Consider the following 19,175-nt stretch of genomic DNA (forward strand, 5'->3'; position numbering starts at 1 on the left):
GCATTGAAAGGAAGATGGTGATATTTTATTAGACCAAATTGGGTAGATTGAGAAGTGGTTCTCCAAAAAATTAATACATTGGACGTGCTTCAAATAAAAAGATCAAATTGGTGCTTGTCCTCACATGTGTGTAGCCTTTTCTTGTGGAGTGGTGAGATGGTGAATTACCTATTAATATCTTGCCCTTTTATTGCTCTTATTTGGGATTGGTTCTCCTCTCTCTTTGATTGTAGGTGGAGTCCTTCGTCAAGTGTAGGTCTTTTTGACCCTAGCTTCTTCTGACAACCAAAGAAGAAGGAAAGGGTATGGAGAACAATGAGTGCAACTATCTTGTGGGCAGTTTGGGAAGAGAGAAATAATAGGATTTTCTAAGGGAAAGAAAAAAACAGTTCCTGAACTTATAGAAGGGATCACCATCAAGGTCATACATCGGTTGAAAACTCTAAACTTATTCAAGGATGTTTCTGTAAATGACTTGACTAGAGATTAAGTATAATAGCAAGATCTTCTGCTTCATCTTCTCTACCATTCAGGCAGTTTGGTCTCCTCCTATGCAATGTAATGTGAAACTAAACTCTGGAATTGAGGGTGTTTTTAGAGATGCAGGAGGAAGAATCCCAGCCATTTTTTCTAGTCCAATAGGGTTGGGTGACTCGCTTAGAGCAGAAGTGATGGCCCTCCTCTAGGGGCTCAGATTAGCTAAGCAATTGGGCATTCAATAGTTAGAAGTGGAGGGAGACTCAAAATTATTAGTAGGCTTGGATGCAAACAAATAGTTTGGGAATGTGGTCCCTTAGACAACTTGTAAGGGAAGTATTGAACCTCACAAGGGAGCTGGGTGCACATGCTAAATGGACTAGGAGGTCAGCAAATGCTTTAGCTGACACTCTAGCAAAGCAAGGAGTTAAATGGGAGTCTTTGTGTTGGGCTGTTTTGTAATCTGTCTATATGATGAGGGGCCACCTTATGTCTCTGTAGGTGACCGTTGTATTTTTTCTCATATTAAGCTAATGAAAGTTATCGTTTCCTATAAAAAATGGATAGGTTGAGAAGAAGATAGATCCTGGGAGCATAATCGATAAAGAAGTTCAAGTTGGTAAAAAGCTGTGTTTATTCTTTTTAGGTTCTGAAGAGTTTGTAAAAGAAGCTTTTCTGGAGTTTGAAGAAAGAGACTATATGATGTTGATGAATTCCTTTATGATAATGAATATGGAGCTGGGATAGGGCTGGATTGAATATTGGGAGTTGGAGAGGTGATTGTAGATCGTAAGGGAATGGCTTGTAGTTTTTGTTAGGGGTGGATGTGGGTGGGTGGTGTTTGGAGTAAATATTTATTGGTTTGGAGTTGGGTGAGTTTGAGTCTTTTGGTTTATTGAGGTGGTGTGTAGTGGGGAGGGAAGAAGGCTTTGTTTTAATTTATTTTGGTTTGTGGTCATATCTGATCACCTCTTCTCTTGTGCTTAGCTTATTTCTTTTAATAATTATTTTTTGGTAATAAATAAAAAAATCTTGAAAGAGAAAGAGATATGAAAAAGGATGATAAGATATCACCCACAAAGAAGGGAGAAAAAACTCAAAACCCAAACACCATAACTCTCCAAGCCCCTCAAAATACAAATCTTTTTTCTTTTCTTTTAATAGTCATTTTCCTTACTATAAAAAAGAAGCCATTATAGAAACGGATCAAGGACTTGGCAACTTGCTTATGATGTCATAATGTATCTTTTGTAAAGGATGCTTTTTTGGGTTTTCTCTTCCTCTGTTGAAAATTATATGAGCTTCAATTCCCTTCTGCTCTTTTGATGATATAATTGCCCTAAATTTTGCACCAATGAAAAAAAAGTTCTAAATTTTCTTCTGCCAAGATAAAAAATTCTTGACATTCACATGTTGACAATTATTAGGGGCTATTTGATAATGAATTCATAAGGGGCCATTGCTTGGTGTAATGGTCAAAGGTCAGGGTCGTATCCGGTGTGCCCCTCCCCAGACCCCAGATAGCTAGGACCAACATTGGGTAATGACCTTTTTATTTGATAGTGGTTGAATTGTTTTAAGTTTTAACTGAATGACTTTTGGCTTTTTCTTTGTGGATAAAGTACTCATATAATAAAATAATTATGTTATAATAATCAACCAAATATGTCATTCAACCATTAAGTAAATTGCAACTTACTGCTTATAAAAAAAGTAGACTGCAACTAACTTAATGACTAATACATTGAAGAGCAAAGCGATAGGCCATTCAGTTTAGCCACTTAAGATATTATCAAATTGCCACTTTGACTATTAGATTGCTTCAGCCTATCTAATTTAATTTGAGTTGGATTTCAACCTAAATGGAAACTGTCGATGTGCCATTGCCTTATTATATAGTTCCAGATATTGTTAGAATTTTAAGCTTACCTCCTTGTGATGTTAAAAATTCTGTCACCCTTCTGCAATCTCCCTGCCCCCCTCTTTATCTTGCAAAAGGCACTAAGTATTCTAGTAATAAGTGAAAAATGATATGTAGATGTCAGAATGTGGAATGCAGATAAAAAATGGAACCTACCACTAAATGGTGATATGGTTTTGATGGGACTAGATCTAAAGAGGGGAGGGCAATGGCAGGATGTATAGAGTAAGATGGAATCTGGAATCATATCTATCAATGTGGTTGAGGCCTAGGCAGCAGGAGAGGCCCTCAAATTAGCTATTCAGAGTGGAGTGGCAAAGGTTATAACTTATAATAATAGGAGGATATTAAAGATATAGTAATTGATAGTTTAAAAGAAAGGATTAATGCCCTATGGAACGTAAGTAACCTGATCAAGGATGGTCATGACATGGCTATCCAGAATGTACAAATTGAATACATACTTTACAGGAAAACAAATCAAGAAAAAACTTACGGGGGAGGGCTACCCCTGTTCTTTGGTGTTTCGTAACAAATAAATTATATAAAACCAAGGTTTAAAAAATTGCAATGTATTGTTCTGTATCGGCCGATACGTGTTATTCCACTTATATCCCAATACATGGAATGCTACAAATCCAGTAGTTTCGTTCCTTCTTGTCTGTATTGGATTGATACGGACCCGTATCAGGTTGTTTCGGGTCTGTATTGACCGATACAGGACCGATACAGATCGATATTAGTATATCTCTCTCTCTCTCTCATGAATAAGCCTATCTAATAATTCTTTGTCTCTCTAATAACTCTTACATTTTAGGAAACTTGCCTAAATAACTCCTAATCCCTTATAATTATTACTTCTCTCTTAATTAATTACTACATTTAAGACAATATTCAAATTCAAATTTTAATTTGACCTGCCATTAAAGCAATAAATTTGAAGTTAACTTGTCATTAAACCAACCTATTTAAAACTACAGATAAGAGAGGTAAGGAGAATTGAGCCCTGATAATTTGATTGTAATAAACATAAATAAACCACTATGCCATATTCAATTGTTGATTATAATTGTATACATTGGCTACAAACTGTGGAACTGTTTAAAAGTTTCTCCTTTGATGACATTTGGAGGAATTGGCTTTCAGTAGCTTCTAGTTAGTACAAAAGGCTAAAACACGACTTAGTTGGACACCACCCATGGAAAGCTTCATGAAACTAAACTTTGACGGGAGTAGTTGAGGCAACCCGGGACTATCTGGAATTGGAGGAACCATTAGAGACAAGGATGGGAAGCTGAGAGCACTATACTCAGGACCAATGGGAAATGGAGACTGTTTAAGGGCTGAACTATATGCAGTCCTACAAGGTGTACAGATTGCAAGAGAGATAGGGGTGAGTGCTTGGTTATAGAAACTTCTTTTAAAATTGTGCACATTGGCTACAAACTCTGAAAATTAGTGCACATTTTTCTTCTTCCATTATCTTCATTAATTACCAATTTGTCCCCATATCTCACATTTTATATAAACTATCGAGGTATGGGTTTGTATGTTTAAATAACTTCTTTTCTTTATAAGTGTTTAAATAACTTATTTAAGGTCATATAAAAGTTATATTTATTGTTATTAACGTATTCTTTAAGATTTATATAAGTTTCCTATTGTATCCATGTGTATCTTGATTTTTCGTATGTATCCATGCGTATCCAATGCATATCCCAAAACGTCTTTTAAAATTGTCTTTCCGATACTTTGGACCTTGTATAAAACCCATATCGGAAGGAAGAAAAGGAAAAAGAGAATCTTTTCTGGGCATTGTAATTAATACATGTTTTATTGGCTTTCCTTTATTAGCTATTAAATGTGCTGTATGCATTCTTGTCACGCTTGGGATTGTATTGAAAGAATTCTTTCAATTATCTAAATTATTCTGCTGGAGTTTCAGGATGCTATGGAAAAAGCAATTAAGAACAAAGTTGCCAAAGCAGTTGTGCCAGCCATTGATGTCATGTTTCAAGCCCTCAGGTTTGCCATGAGAAGAATTTAATGGTACTGTACAATTACGTGTTTCCATGTAATATATGAACTATTCTTTCATCTTATTCGTAGTGAATTTGGGGCAAAGGTTGTGCCTCCAAAAAGAATTCTTAAGATGCTTCCTGAACTTTTTGACCACCAAGACCAAAATGTCCGTGCTTGCTCCAAAGGGTTAACACTTGAGCTTTGTCGTTGGATTGGAAAAGATCCAGTAAAATCAATTTTGTTTGAGAAAATGCGGGATACAATGGTGAGAATAATATCAGTTTTTAGTTATCAATTTTTTGATTAGCTGAAACAATTTCAATTTATGTGTTTTACCCATATTCTAGCGACTAATGTTCGTGTCCTATGGTGTTTAGAAAAAAGAGCTTGAGGCAGAACTTGTCAATGTCACAGGGGCAGCTAGGCCAACACGCAAAATAAGGCAGGGCACCACATTTCTAAACTGTTTTTTTTTTTCCTGTTGTAATATTATGCTTGTATCTCTCAAAAGAAAAAGTTTTGAAATATTAGTCAGTGGCATGATGACTAGGTTTTAATGAATTACTTGCACCAAGTTTGTCCCATCTCTAGTCTGTGCATATGCAGTTTTGTTTTTTGTACTTGTATGTCTTCTATTTTCTTACTATCTGGTATATTTGAGTTGGTTTCATGCATTTTATGGATTTCTAAGAGCTTTCCATTTCATCTATGTCTAAATTTCTTACCTCATTGTAGTGGAGCTTCACATAAGCACATAGGCGGGAAGTTCATCTTTGTTGTTTATTTCGTTTAACATTATGCTAGTCTCTTATCAGATCTGAACAAGACAAGGAGCCAGAGCAGGAAGTTGCCTCTGAAGCTACAGGCCCTGGCCCCTCTGAAGAATCCACTGCTGATGGTAAGGAGTCAAATATATGGAGTCCACTAATTTCATTAAATGGTGTTTATAAAATAATGTTAATTATCTTTATCAGAAGAAATCAATAAGACGTTGCAGGCCTATATTTTTTATAAGTGTTGCAAGCCATTAATTTACTTCATACCCTACATGTATCCTGACATAGATCTTAATTGCCAGGTCCTCAGGAAATAGATGAGTATGAACTTGTTGATCCGGTTGATATTTTGACTCCTTTGGAGAAGTCAGGGTTTTGGGATGGAGTGGTCAGTGTTACCTCTTTCATGCCATTTAATGCATCCTTCAATTTTATAAGTTACCTTGGTTCATATTATATTTATTGATCCATACAATTGCATGAACCTTTCTTTTTGCGATTTTAGAAAGCTGCCAAATGGTCTGAGAGGAAGGAAGCTGTTGCCGAACTAACAAAGCTTGCTTCAACAAAGAAGATAGCTCCTGGTGATTTCACTGAAGTCTGTCGGACACTGAAGAAGGTCTTCTGATTTTTCTCTTTGTTGTTTTGTTGCAATTAAACTTACATTTCCAATAAATTCACCATTTGTAAAATCTCAACATATTTTACCTTTTCCTTATTTGTGCTTCATGTATATCAGTGTATGTTTTACTGATTCCTGTTTTTTATCTACTTGCAATATTCATTCTTTTGTGATAAAAAAGAATGTTTCTTTTCCCATAGGGGGTGGATCAATAGACCGAACAAAACCTCAAAGAGCTACAAACACAAAGAAATAGAAGCAAGAGCCACAAAAGAATACAAAAAAGATATCCCCTGGGAAGGTGTTTGGAACCCCAAAACAAGCAGCTCTTCTCAACTCCACTCCACTCCTAATTATAGTATCTGCAGAGTGTTAGTCATCCTAGAAATCCACTCAAATTGTTATATTGTTTAATGTTCCTGAAAATAGCTTGTTCATTGTTTTTAATTCTTATGCAATTGGTTCGTCTCCTTTGCTTCTTAGTTGTATGCTGCTTGTATAAGTTACATGTCCAAAAAATGTCCCACCAGGGGAGACATTTTTAATTTCTCTGTAGTTTTTTAAAAAGTCTCACTGTTTCATGCACAATCTCCTTGAATCTTACATTGATTATATGGATATCTTTGTTGCTCAATTTTTGTATTTTCTAAAATCTTATGCTGGATTCAGGTAGGTGTGCTAGGCATGTAACTTGGTTGGGTCCTTGTTCAATGGTCATTTAGTCATACATCCTTCATACCATTGTCTGGGTTTCATGGTGGTGGTTGCTTCTGTTGTATTTTGAAATGTTAAGCTTATATTTATTTGTCTGATGCATGTTTTGTTGTTTAATTCTTGAATTTTGATTTCCATGTTTGAACCATGTTTTTTTATTTTCCATTTATTAATTGCTCATATAGTCCATTAAGTGGGTAAGGCCTTTACTTGCAGCTTATTATGGATGTGAATATTGCTGTTGCTGTTGAAGCCATCCAAGCTATTGGGAATCTTGCCAAGGGTCTGAGGATTAATTTCTCTGGGAACTCGCGCTTTCTGTTGCCAGTTTTGCTTGTAAGTCTACTGAAGCATATATGGAAACTTATGATTCTTGGATTTTTTCTGACATCTTGATGTTCCTTGTGCCATTAATTTTTTTTGAAGGATAAGCAAAAAAGGATTTCATTAACGAAAAAACAAGGTTTTCCTTATCAGACTTTATTGGGATTTGGGATAACAATATGGAACTAGATATTTGCCAAACCGTGTTCTACCTAATGCCATGGGTCAATTTTGTCCTACCTTTCTTTGACTCAGCAGCAACTTTTTTAGGGGGTAAAGAAAAGACATGTTTGAACCATGATGAAGTTTTTTCATTTTTTCTGTAGTACTAGGTGCCTGTTTGGGAGGGCTTTGACATGATGGCTTTTGGCTTTGTGAGGTAGGCCCCACTCTGACAGCTTATAAGCAAGTTTGGTGTAAATTCCAGAAAGCCCAAACTTTTCTGTCCTTCAGCCAAATAAGGGGCTTCCCATTGAAGTTTCTGTTAATAGCTTCTCCGAAGCAGCTCAACCAAAGCTATGGCCCTCCCAAATGGGACCTAAAAATATGTTTTGACAATATTGCTTCTATGTAGATAATTTTTCTATCATGGGAGTCATGACTGTCTTGTTTATATCTTAATTTTCATACAATGTTTTTATATTTGGATTTACTTAATGTTTTCCTAGTTTTTAATATTCTTGTATTTCTTATTTTTAAGATCTTTTCTTTTCCTTCTGGAATTAATTATTGTGATTGCTAATTGATCTACTGGTTCATTGGTTTTAAAAGTGCACATTGTTTCTTGAATAGGAAAAATTGAAGGAGAAGAAACCAACTCTTACCGATTCACTTACTCAAACACTCCAAGCAATGCACAAGTCTGGGTGCCTAACTCTTGCTGATGTTATAGAAGGCAAGTTTTCCCTTAATAGAGTTCAGAATAAAGCTTGAAATTAGCATATATGTTTTTCTTAGTGACAAATTTTTGTCATTATTAATTAACTGCTACAAACTATGTGGTTTTGCTTTGTATGTGGCTTTGGCGTGGTACATTAAGCGCCATGTACTTATAATGGATTGAATAGAAGTACTAATGAGAATACTTGCTGTCACAGATGTTAGAACAGCAGTGAAAAATAAGGTTCCTCTTGTGCGTTCTTCAACATTAAACTGGGTCACATTCTGTATAGAAACAAGCAATAAGGCTACTATTCTGAAGCTGCATAAGGATTATGTTCCCATTTGTATGGAGGTGAGTGAATACCCTGACCTTTATGGATTAAGGATTATGTGTATATAGTAGCTGAAATATCTGCTAATATTTTCTTTGCATATTTTATTTTGATTTTAATGCTTTACGGTGGAATCTTATGGATAATATGTGTGTAAGCTGAACAATCTACAACTATTGTGTATGTGTGTGTGTTTGTTAATTTTGAATCTAGTGCTTAACACTGGTAGCATTTTGGATCATGTAGTGCCTGAATGATGGAACACCAGAAGTGAGGGATGCAGCATTTTCTGCTTTGGCAGCAATTGCAAAGGTAGTCCATCTATCAGATGAATTATGTTACCATTTTTTTACACTCAGATGTAATTCAACTTATATTGTTTTTGAGAAAAGAATCCTTCAACCGTTATTCAGTATAATTGCATCCTTTTTTTTTTGACAAAGATAACTGTAGATATATCCTTTTTGTTTTCTTTTCTGTATAGTTGGTTGGTATGAGGCCTCTAGAGAGATCACTGGAGAAACTTGACGAGGTGAGGAAAAAGAAGCTTTCTGATATGATTGGGGGTCCTGGAGGTAGCACGCTTCCTAGTACAGGTTCAGGTCTGAATATGTTTTTATCACGTCATATTGTGTGATTTTGGTTTATTCTTTCTTTTAGTCATTTGCCCTTCAAATTTTCACCTTTTAGCATCTTAGCTGTCTTACATGTTTATTTTGTGATCCAGCTCCAGCACCAGCATCAAATGGAAGTATTTCAGGATCTATGGTATTTTTTTTTTCCTTTCGGTTTTTAATTTCATTTTCTATTCTACTTTTCATGGACTTTTACTTGTCTAAATGAAAAGTGGTATGATTTTATAGTTTGATTCTTATCTCATCTGCATGCTTCCCTTTTTTTTTTCCTTTTTTTTCCATTGTTTATAGTTCACATAGATTCTATGATACCTGGATACTTGTACATGCCTAGCATACAGATGTCAGATACGATACTGGATGCTGCATGAATACTTGTAGATGTATTCCATAGCATTAAAACTTTTTTAATATGTAAAATTGCCTGAATTAAGAAATTATACTGGAAAAATTTCTGCACATGTTAAAAGTGTAGTTAAATTTGACAAGATTAAGTCTCGAGAAATGACATTACCTAGGATATAAGCATGTTACATCAGAAGTTAATCTGCGGTGGGTGAAAAGAAGTGCTAATTCTTTTGCTGACGCTTTGGAAAAACAAGGGGTGGGAAGGGATCAACTTTTCTGGGCTAGTGTAATCAGTTTTCATCTTGTAGAAGTTAAGAGAGTTTACCTCTCTCCGTGATGTTGCTTTGTACCTCTTATTTTTTTTTTGTTTTAAAGAAATTTTTGTTATCATTAAAAAAAATGCAAGCACATTACATAGATGGTCATATCCCTATTTCCTGCATCTGTGTCCCCATGTTTATAACTTTACTTCTGTAAGTTAGTGTGATAAGTTGGATCCTGTAATCAGATAGACGTAGACCTGATTCCTTGGAAGTTCTAACGCTTTAAATGCAAGATGATATTTTATTCTTGAAAAGACGAGTCTTGGCAAAGCACTACCTGTTGATGGAAGGATTACAAAAGTTGAGGGGTTTGATTATTAGAAAGCTGATTATTGAAGGAGATTCCAAGCTGGTGGAGGGATGGCTGAAAAAAAAGTAGGTGGGGGCTTTGGAACTGCATCAACAAAAGAAGGAAATCCAATTGGCTAACACAGGACATAGAAGTAAGATTGCAATGGGTTAAAAGAAGTGTAAATTCTTCTGCTGATGTTTTAGCAAAACAAGGAGTGGGTAGAGAACATATGTTTTGGGCTTAGTTGTAACTAACTGGCAGTAGGTTTCAGTGGGAGGGTTAAGAGAGCTTATCTTTCCCAATTCCTTGTTCATTGTACTTTTTTTTTTGATAGTTTAATAAAACTTTACATTTATTGATTAAAAAAACACCACTTGTTGATGCTTCTTTCAAGGGAGTGCAAAATGTTAGAAGTTTAGGTCCCATACTGACTTGTTGAGACTACTTGAGAAAAATGTAGGACTACTTAGATTTGTTGTATCCTATTGTCCTATAATACTCCCCTTCAGCAACACTCCTTAATCAATTTCCCCTTTGCCCACCAGCTCTAATTTTATGGGTCACTTCAATGGAGCCAATTTGTATCAAATGTCATTGCTTCTTATTAAGGGGAATTTATTGAATAATCAAGACAAAGGAGAGATCTAAGTTGTTGCATTTTGTTATGAGTTTCTATTTTTCAATTTTATGAATTTCTTGTTGAACAATTTAATGATTTATATTAGAGTAAAAAGAAAGGAGGGTTGGGGTAAGTTGGCTTCTGGAATAAAAGTTTGTAGCTAATCCAATATGAATTTGGTATGCCATTGTTAACATTTTTTAATAATGTTTTTGAGTGTAAAATAGGATTACAATGACGGAAAAGTTATTTGGAATTATTGATTGATATTGCAGCTTGATAGATATCTTTTGGTACATCTGCCTGCTAGTCTTCAACTAGTTAGAAACTTAGAATAAACATTTTATCCTGTTTAATATGCTCGGTTTTAGAAACTTAGAATAAACTTTGGATGATTTGGAAATGGTATAGCACTGGTGGAATCTATTCATTTGGGCTTCTTTAGATTTACAGCATTGATGTAGTTTTCAGTTAAGTTCAAACATTTAGGATTTGGGCAACTAGAAGTTTCATTTCTGTAGTTGTACCAATACTGATTACTGAAGATTTTCATTGATGTATCTGTTTGCAGGCTGTAGAGAGCTCTTTTGCCAGGAAATCAGCAGCAAGTATGCTTAGTGGGAAGAAGCCTGTCCAGGCAACTGTGAGCACTGCATTTCATTTATTTTTGACAACTCCATTTTCTTTAATTTGAATTATATCATTTTATAGGTGTTTTGATACTATTCTGTTTTATTTGTTCATGGATTGTTATCTCAGCTGGCTAGTAAGAAAAGTGGGTCAGTGAAACCTAGTGTTAACAAAAAAGGTGATGCAGTTGGACAATCAAAGACTATGGGATCAGTTGAACCTGAGGATATTGAGGTAAATTATTAATTAGTTGGACTGGTTTTCTTTTGATATCTGGTCAGTGTCTGTGCTACTTATTTATATAACACAAATTTGTCCTGGTTGTTTTGTGCTCTCAGCCTGCAGAGATGAGTCTTGAAGAGATAGAAAGCAGATTAGGTTCCCTTATACAAGCAGATACCATTTCCCAACTCAAGAGTGGTGTATGGAAAGAACGTCTTGAAGGTTCCAGATCTATTCTTTGGCTGCTACTAGTTTTAGTTTGAGCCTGTGTTGTTTGATTGCTATTATCAGTTTTTGTGTTGGTGTTTTAGGTTCGCCATTTCTTTCATATGCAAATATAGTCAAAACTTATTTGAAATGAACCTTAATGAAAATCACAATTTCTATTTGTCCGTAGAAACTAATTCCACCGCATCGATTCATAATGCATCCAATTGAACCACGAACATATTAGTTAACCATGGTAGTGTTGATTGTGTTCCTTCATTTATTGCCTTTTATATATCAACATTACAAAGCAACCCAGTACAAATGCTCCCTATTGATCCCTTGTTTAGCAAGATGATCAGCCAAGGCGTTTGCTGATCTTCCACCCATTGTAAGCTAACATTCCATATCGAAGCAAAGTTTGGGTCCAGGATTCCGTTTTGAGCACTGCATCTTACAGTTGCTCTGCTTGGAATGGGATTGGAAAAACTTCCAAGTTCCAATCTATTTAGCATAAAATTCTATCCAGAGTAGGAGATGGCATGAGATTTCATTTTCTGGAAGATGGTTGGTGTGATAGCTCATTGGCCAAAGAAATCTTCCCAAATCTATTTATGACAAAGATGAAAAAGTGGCCCAGCTGTATGTGTCAGTAAACAACCATTTTTTTGATAATAAAAAGAAATATATTAAAAAAAGAATACAAGAGAGAGGGGTGACAAGCAGTCACCCACAAGAAGGAAAAGAAAGACCTGAGAACTAACAAGACTCAAAACAATACTACAAAAACCTCCTCCCAAATCACACTCAACCACCTCACCAGACCCCCACAACTACAGATAATCATCAACCAACTAATTGAGAGACAAAAAGACATATGCCTTCATTAATCCTCCCCCTCAAACACTTCATCTCTCGCATCACCTGTTTCGTTCCAATCCTCTCATTCCTTTACGAGTTCTCCCTCCTCTCGAACTCCTCAATGGATCTTCTAGCAAAAGCCTGACCTCCCAAGAACAAACCAGGGCTTTTTCCAACCTCAATTTTTCTCAGAAATTTTTCAATAGACAAATCACCTTCCTTCTCCATTTTTTCTTCTAGACTTCCACTGTCCATTCTTGAATCAGCTACTTCCCCTTCCCCAATTTTCTTCCTTTTCTTCTGCACGTTTTCCAGCTGCCTATCTGAGTTAGTGGGGATGATGGGGTCTCCCCTTCCAGAACAATCTGAAGCTGAAGCTTTTGCCTTCATCCTGATTCTCTTATAAAGTTATTTATTTTTTTTTGTGGGACCTGCACCAACCAGGCTGAGCTTCAATCGAGAAAACACTTTAATAACATGGACAGTGTTCTTGATGAAGCTTCAAATCCAGCAGCCAAGTGCTGGAAGGGCGCAGACCAGCTTGTGTGGAAGTGGGAGAATTTGGGCATTTTTTATAGATAATTTGAAATTTTATTAAGAATGAAATATTAATGATTTTTTTTATCAATATGAATAAAGAAATGATTATGTACAATATGCCTAACATCTCTTATACAAGTAAGCTAGCTGCTGCCACTTATCCTCAATTCTTGTTTTTTACATTCTTTCTATATTTAAAGAGCCCCAAAACAACTGGTTTTATTTACTTCTTGTTTGGCTAGGTCCTAGGATATTTGTCAAGCCTTGATACTGCCATTTTTCTTGCCCTTTTCTTTTAGGCAACCTACCACTATCCCTAAATCACCTTCTAATTCCAGTTCCATTTTGCTGTAATTTAAAGATCTTGCCTGTATTGAACCTTGCAAAGCATCAAGCAGTTCAGTGCTTATGGAGTTTCCTGTGCCTATAGGTTCAGAAAACATTTTTAAAGTAGTTCCACACTCTTCTCTGAAAACTCCCCCGATGCTTGAAGGGCCTGTGTTGCTCATGCTTCACTCATCAAAGCTTAATTTTATTACTGCAGGATGTGTGCCATGGCACTAAATCTTGTACTGTGGCTGAAAATGATTAAAAGTGATTAAAAGTGTCCAATGACAAATGCAACGCCTTTACTGATACAGATTCTATTATTCTCTGTTGTTTTTTCTTTCCCTTTGAATTATATTTTGTTACTTTCTTCCCATATGATCTACAAGACTAAAATTCTAGCATGCCTCAACATTATCTTCCCTCTCTTCATTGTAGATTTGAACAGGCTCTCCATATCAGATGGACTACACCTGCAACCAAAAAGAGAGGAAAACTATTCCTAAATACTAGTGACAAATAGGTCAGGGGCTAACTGAGAACTCAGGCACATTTATGGCAATATCTTTTTTTAGGTACTTGACACCTTTACAAAACATACCAACTTTCTTTGCAAGGAAGATTGGAATACACTGGCACGATAAAAGGTTTTTCTTCCCTGCCGTGGGATCAGAAAATCAGGAGATTATCTTACACAGGAGAAATTGGTAGAGAGAAGAATGGAAATTCAATCGCCGGGCTGCTATTTCTGTAATCATGGACTGTAAATTACTGATCACAAATCCATCCACTGCCTGTATAGTAGGAAAATCTAGAACTATTTCCTAAAAAAGCTATTAACTTCATCTGGTGTTTCCCAAGGACTGCTGGAACAAGGATGGTATGTGAAAGGGCTGCAAAAGAGATGAAAAATTACTTCAAACACCACTCATGCAGCTGTTATCTGAGACTATATAGCTGGAACATAACTCCAGGATCTTCAATAATAATGCTTTACAGGATGATGAACCGTTCAGCAAAGCTGTATCTTTTGTGATTTTTTTATTTGAGTGTATGTGTGTTTGTGTAGAGACTTGTAGGTGAGTGGGTTAACAATGGACATGGCACTAAACAGATGGGAAGGGAAACAAGATTCATGTAGCTAACCCCATACATTTGTGGGGACAGGGCTTAGATGATGATGACGATGACTCGGATATAAGTGGGCTCATTATGATTTCTGGAGACCTATACGTGCTTAGTTACTGGTATCCATCTGATATGTCTAAATGTAGTCTATAGCATTACACTTCTAAAATATTTAAAGTGGTATGTTTTATAAATATTTGCAGATTAGATATTTAATTAAATTTGGAAAGATGTAAGTCTTGAGAAATGACATTTAGCATCAAAATGTCGATATAAACACTAATATAAGCATGTTACATGGATATACATACCTGTATCTGTTTCCAAAATTATAGGAAATGTTGAGTTGTATCCCTGTTCCCCTAATGGCTTATCTGTATCTGTATCTGGGCATTGTAGGGTCCATGACTATTGTCTTGTATTGGTGGGTAAGTAGTTAGTGTAGCTTGCCTTGGTAGTCTTGCTGTTGTGGTGCACAGTCTCTGACTCTCTATTGTAGTTTTGCTGTTTTATTTCAATAGATTACCTTTTTCAAGAAAAACTCTCGTGATAACTATTCACCCATAGCTATGTTGGACATATTGGTGGAGGGATTTGGAACCAAGCCTGCAGTTTGGAAGGGTACTAACTATAAGTAATAAATGAAATGGAAGTGGAACTAATGGAATTAAAATGAAATGATTTTTTTATTTATATGACTTTTTCAGTGTCAACTAACCTTTGTTATGCACTACGGTTTTTGATCTTCAGTTTACTTCTTGAGTTAAAAGTGCATTTTAATTTACCTTGAAAAGCAAAAGTTGTCTTTTGTTCTTTACATAAATGATTCAAATTTTCTTTTGAAAGTAAATTTATTATCATACTAAGAAATGTTTGTGCTGGGTTTACCTATCTGAGTGAATAGAAAAAGTTTAGTACTAGATGTGGCGTTGTTATACCATGCTGAGCTGTGTTGGAAACATAATTGTGTTATTCTTTTGTGACTGTAACCATGGTACACATATTGAATATTGTTGCAGCAATTGTTTCATTAAAAGAGCAGATTGAAGGCCTTCAAGACATTGATCAGTCTACTGAACTTTTGATCCGTCTAGTTTGTGCTGTTCCTGGGTGGGGAGAGAAAAATGTTCAGGTACTTGAAGAAGTTCCATTTTTGTGTCTTCTTTCATTGATGGTTATTGTTTTTTCCCTATGATCAAAACTTTTGATCCTTTTGTTCAGGTACTTGGTGAAGTTCCATTTATGTTTTTATTAGGTCATTCATATTTCTCGTGTCTTCTTTCACTGATGGTTATTGTTTTTTCTCTATGATCAAAACTTTTGATCCTTTTGTTCAGGTACTCGATGAAGTTCGGTTTATGTTTTTATTAGGTCATTCATATTTCTCTTGGATGGATGCAGGTCCAGCAACAAGTTATTGAAGTCATTAATCATGTAGCTGCAACAGCAAAGAAATTTCCTAAAAAATGTGTTGTACTTTGCCTTCCTGGTAAGTGTCAGTTGTCAAATTCACAAGAGAGTTGCACTTTTTTTATCATTCAAATTTACCTAAGGTTCCCTTTTTGTAAGACAATACAAATTTGATACGTGCTAATTAATCTATGGCAAGGGATGCCAGTTGGTTGGGTTAAGTGACCTGACCCTATCTGGTTAGGGTTGGGTCAGCTTTAATTAGCTTGCAGGTCAGGTTTGGATTGAGGTAGGCTTGTGCCAAACCCAACCTGTTGACATTGCAGTATTACAAGTGTAGCCTTGGTTATGTATGTGTGCTTTATATGGGATGGATAGGGTTGGGTTTAGCATCCCATTTTTGTTTAGTAGGGTTGGGTTGGAATTACTTTGTGTTGGGTTCGATTTGGATCAAATCTGTGCTGAACCTGACCTATTGACATCACTGTCCAGAAGAAAATTGTTTCTGACCGAAGTCGTTCAATCACTTACAGCTTATTGAATTATCTAAAACTGGCAAGTTGTTGGTTTTGTCATAGCACTATGGAATAAACTGTTAGCTTGGTTACTTTTGATCTATAGCAGTTATTTTTATATTTGAGTAGTAAGTGGTATTCTATTCTTATATTATGGCATAATAGCTGATACCAATGGTTGTGTAAATATGCCTAACTTAGCTTGGTTACTTATGATCTATATCTGTTATTTTTATATTCTTGATTAGCAAGTTGTCTTTTATTCTTACTGTATAGCATATTGTTGATTCCAATGGTTGTGCAAATATGCCTAACTTACAGGTCTAAGCGAACGTGTAGCAGATATTAAAACCCGTACTCAGGCCATGAAATGCCTTACTACCTTCTCTGAGGCAGTTGGTCCTGGCTTTATCTTCGAAAGAGTAAGTGTAGTTGGCTTCCTATTGTAATTGTTAGACATATACATATCTGTGACCTTGAATGTGATAATGATGCTCATTGCTTCTTTTAACTATGATATCTGGATTTTTATTCCTATTAGTGATAACCTTGAAGTTTCCTTGTTTAGCTTTATAAAATTATGAAAGAGCACAAAAACCCGAAGGTTCTTAGTGAGGGAGTTTCATGGATGTTTTCTGCAGTAGAAGATTTTGGCATTTCACATGTAAAATTGAAGGTGCTTTCAGTTTCTCCAATACCCAAATTTGCATTTTTATTTGTTTTAGCTCATCTTTTTCCTTCTCACAACTCTTGGTTTTATTCAGTAGTAGTCTTATTGTCTCCTGTTGTGAACATGAAAACATTTTATTTTATTTTACAGGATTTAATTGATTTCTGCAAAGAGACTGGTCTGCAATCCAGTGCTGCTGCCACTAGAAACGCAACAATCAAACTAATTGGAGCATTGCACAAGTTTGTTGGTCCAGGTGGTTACTTCTGTTTTCCTTTTATTCTATTTTGTTTCTTTTGATGGTCTTAATTTCCTGGGGGTTTAAGGTTTCTCTTTTTCTGCAGATATTAAAGGATTTCTTTCAGATGTCAAGCCTGCACTTCTAAGTGTACTTGATGCAGAGTACGAGAAAAATCCATTTGAGGTATATTGGTTCTATGCAATAACTTTGTCTGGTATATTCTTTTATGCTATTTGTTTATACTTAGTATCGCCTATTTGGTTTCCCACAGGGTGTGTCAGCAGCGGTAAAGAAAACTGTAAAGGCATCCGAGTCCACCTCATCTATGTCTTCTGTTGGTTTGGATGGCTTGCCACGTGAAGATATTAGTGCAAAGATCACACCTACTCTGCTAAAGAACTTGGGTAGTCCTGATTGGAAGGTCTGTATGGTTGTATTTATATTTCTTCTTTTTTGTCTTTACATTCTCCTTTTTTGTTGCACGTGTGCTGATGTAAGTTTCAGTTATCTGAGTTACCTATCAAAAGTGGAAAGTTTTCTGAGCAAGATTGGTTTTCTGATATTACAGATTCGTTTGGAATCTATTGAGTCAGTGAATAAAATTTTAGAGGAAGCCCATAAGCGTATACAACCCACTGGGACTGGTGAGAAAATAGTTGTCTTTGCTTGAGATTCTAAACATAGGGCTTTTAAAGATCTTTCATTTATGTGGTACATATCTGCTTGTTTATATGTCAATCCCATATGGTTTGGTTGGACTTGTTTGCTCCCATGTAGTTCTTGTAACCTGATGCTTTGTTATTGTCTTGTTAGGAGAATTATTTAATGCTCTTAGAGGCCGTCTATATGATAGCAATAAAAATTTGGTCATGGCAGCCTTGTCTACTGTTGGCTGTATTGCATCAGCTATGGGCCCGGCTGTTGAAAAGTCAAGCAAGGTTATCAGGAACCCCTACATTTTTTTTTTGGTTTTATTATTCTTATTTTATCTGATGTATTGTTTTAGGGGCTTCAACTTTAGAATACCATTTTGGTTCTTGCAGGGGCTTCTGTCAGATGTTTTGAAATGCCTTGGGGACAATAAAAAGCACATGAGAGAATGCACTCTAAATACTCTAGATTCTTGGGTTTCTGCTGTTCAACTTGATAAGATGGTAGCTTTTGACACTTATTTTGATATGCAAAACTTGATTTTTGCATGCCTCTAACTGGGTTTCATGGAAATGCCAATTTTTTTAGGTTCCTTACATTGTGACTGCTTTGTCCGACACCAAACTTGGGGCAGAAGGACGGAAGGATCTTTTTGATTGGTTAACAAAGCAACTTTCTGGACTGAGTGACTCATCTGATGTTCTACACTTGCTCAAGCCAGCTGCCTCTGCTATGATGGTATCTTTTAAATTTAATATACTATAAATGTTAAGTTCATTGGCAGATTTAGATAGAATATGCAGATCTTTTTCTCCTTGTTTTGTTTAGGACAAATCAGCAGATGTTCGAAAAGCTTCTGAAGCCTGCATGAATGAAATTTTGAGAGTTTGTGGACAAGAGGCAGTATGTGGTCTAGGCATTTTACAAGTCTTCCTTTTTTTGCGCTTTTTGAAATTTAACTGATTTATTTAGTATATAAATGTAATCTATTATCTGATCTTTAATTGTAGGTGACAAAGAATTTAAAAGATTTACGTGGACCAGCATTAGCTCTTGTGCTTGAGCGATTTAAACTGCCCGGGGGGCTCCAAGGTATATCATCATAATCCTGGGTCGAGTGTTATGTTTCTTATCTTTTTCTTTTGTATCCATTTCTGATGCATAGTCCTGCTTGTTTGGTTCCAGAGTCATTTGACTCAGGGAAAGGACTTTCAACTGGTCTTGCGTCTAAACCTGGCACAAAGATCGGAAAATCTGGTTCAAATGGTTTTGGTGATCGTACATCCAAGCATGGCAACAGAGCCATTTCTTCGGTCTGTTTTAATTGCTTGTAACCTTTTTTTCTCTGGCACTATAGATGGTTGCTGATTGTTTGTATTTGGACAGAGAGTTCCTGCCAAGGGCTCCAGGCTAGAATCAATTTCTCCACAGGATCTTGCTTTCCAGTCACAGGCTTTATTCAATATTAAGGACTCGAATAAGGTAG

General features: G+C 35.9%; 1 protein-coding gene across 1 annotated transcript in view; it reads left to right on the forward strand.

Moving 5' to 3' along the window:
• MOR1 (ARM repeat superfamily protein) overlaps positions 1-19,175 on the forward strand; it is a 35,364-nt gene that overhangs the window by 5,830 nt on the left and 10,359 nt on the right. The window contains exons 4-33 of the mRNA XM_088965397.1: positions 4,344-4,423; positions 4,508-4,685; positions 4,798-4,862; positions 5,236-5,318; positions 5,499-5,584; positions 5,702-5,815; positions 6,749-6,868; positions 7,649-7,751; positions 7,954-8,090; positions 8,317-8,382; positions 8,555-8,672; positions 8,798-8,838; positions 10,859-10,930; positions 11,047-11,151; positions 11,256-11,361; positions 15,222-15,334; positions 15,604-15,691; positions 16,449-16,549; positions 16,696-16,803; positions 16,948-17,053; positions 17,142-17,221; positions 17,310-17,459; positions 17,607-17,682; positions 17,852-17,976; positions 18,082-18,192; positions 18,278-18,427; positions 18,518-18,592; positions 18,700-18,781; positions 18,875-19,002; positions 19,076-19,171. Of these exons, the coding sequence (XP_088821523.1) occupies positions 4,344-4,423; positions 4,508-4,685; positions 4,798-4,862; positions 5,236-5,318; positions 5,499-5,584; positions 5,702-5,815; positions 6,749-6,868; positions 7,649-7,751; positions 7,954-8,090; positions 8,317-8,382; positions 8,555-8,672; positions 8,798-8,838; positions 10,859-10,930; positions 11,047-11,151; positions 11,256-11,361; positions 15,222-15,334; positions 15,604-15,691; positions 16,449-16,549; positions 16,696-16,803; positions 16,948-17,053; positions 17,142-17,221; positions 17,310-17,459; positions 17,607-17,682; positions 17,852-17,976; positions 18,082-18,192; positions 18,278-18,427; positions 18,518-18,592; positions 18,700-18,781; positions 18,875-19,002; positions 19,076-19,171 (3,063 nt within the window). The remainder of the gene's footprint in view (positions 1-4,343; positions 4,424-4,507; positions 4,686-4,797; positions 4,863-5,235; positions 5,319-5,498; positions 5,585-5,701; positions 5,816-6,748; positions 6,869-7,648; positions 7,752-7,953; positions 8,091-8,316; positions 8,383-8,554; positions 8,673-8,797; positions 8,839-10,858; positions 10,931-11,046; positions 11,152-11,255; positions 11,362-15,221; positions 15,335-15,603; positions 15,692-16,448; positions 16,550-16,695; positions 16,804-16,947; positions 17,054-17,141; positions 17,222-17,309; positions 17,460-17,606; positions 17,683-17,851; positions 17,977-18,081; positions 18,193-18,277; positions 18,428-18,517; positions 18,593-18,699; positions 18,782-18,874; positions 19,003-19,075; positions 19,172-19,175) is intronic.

The sequence above is a fragment of the Nelumbo lutea genome, chromosome 1 (genome assembly GCF_056320005.1).
Source record: "Nelumbo lutea isolate HS-2025 chromosome 1, American lotus-T2T, whole genome shotgun sequence".
Classification (NCBI taxonomy): domain Eukaryota; kingdom Viridiplantae; phylum Streptophyta; class Magnoliopsida; order Proteales; family Nelumbonaceae; genus Nelumbo; species Nelumbo lutea.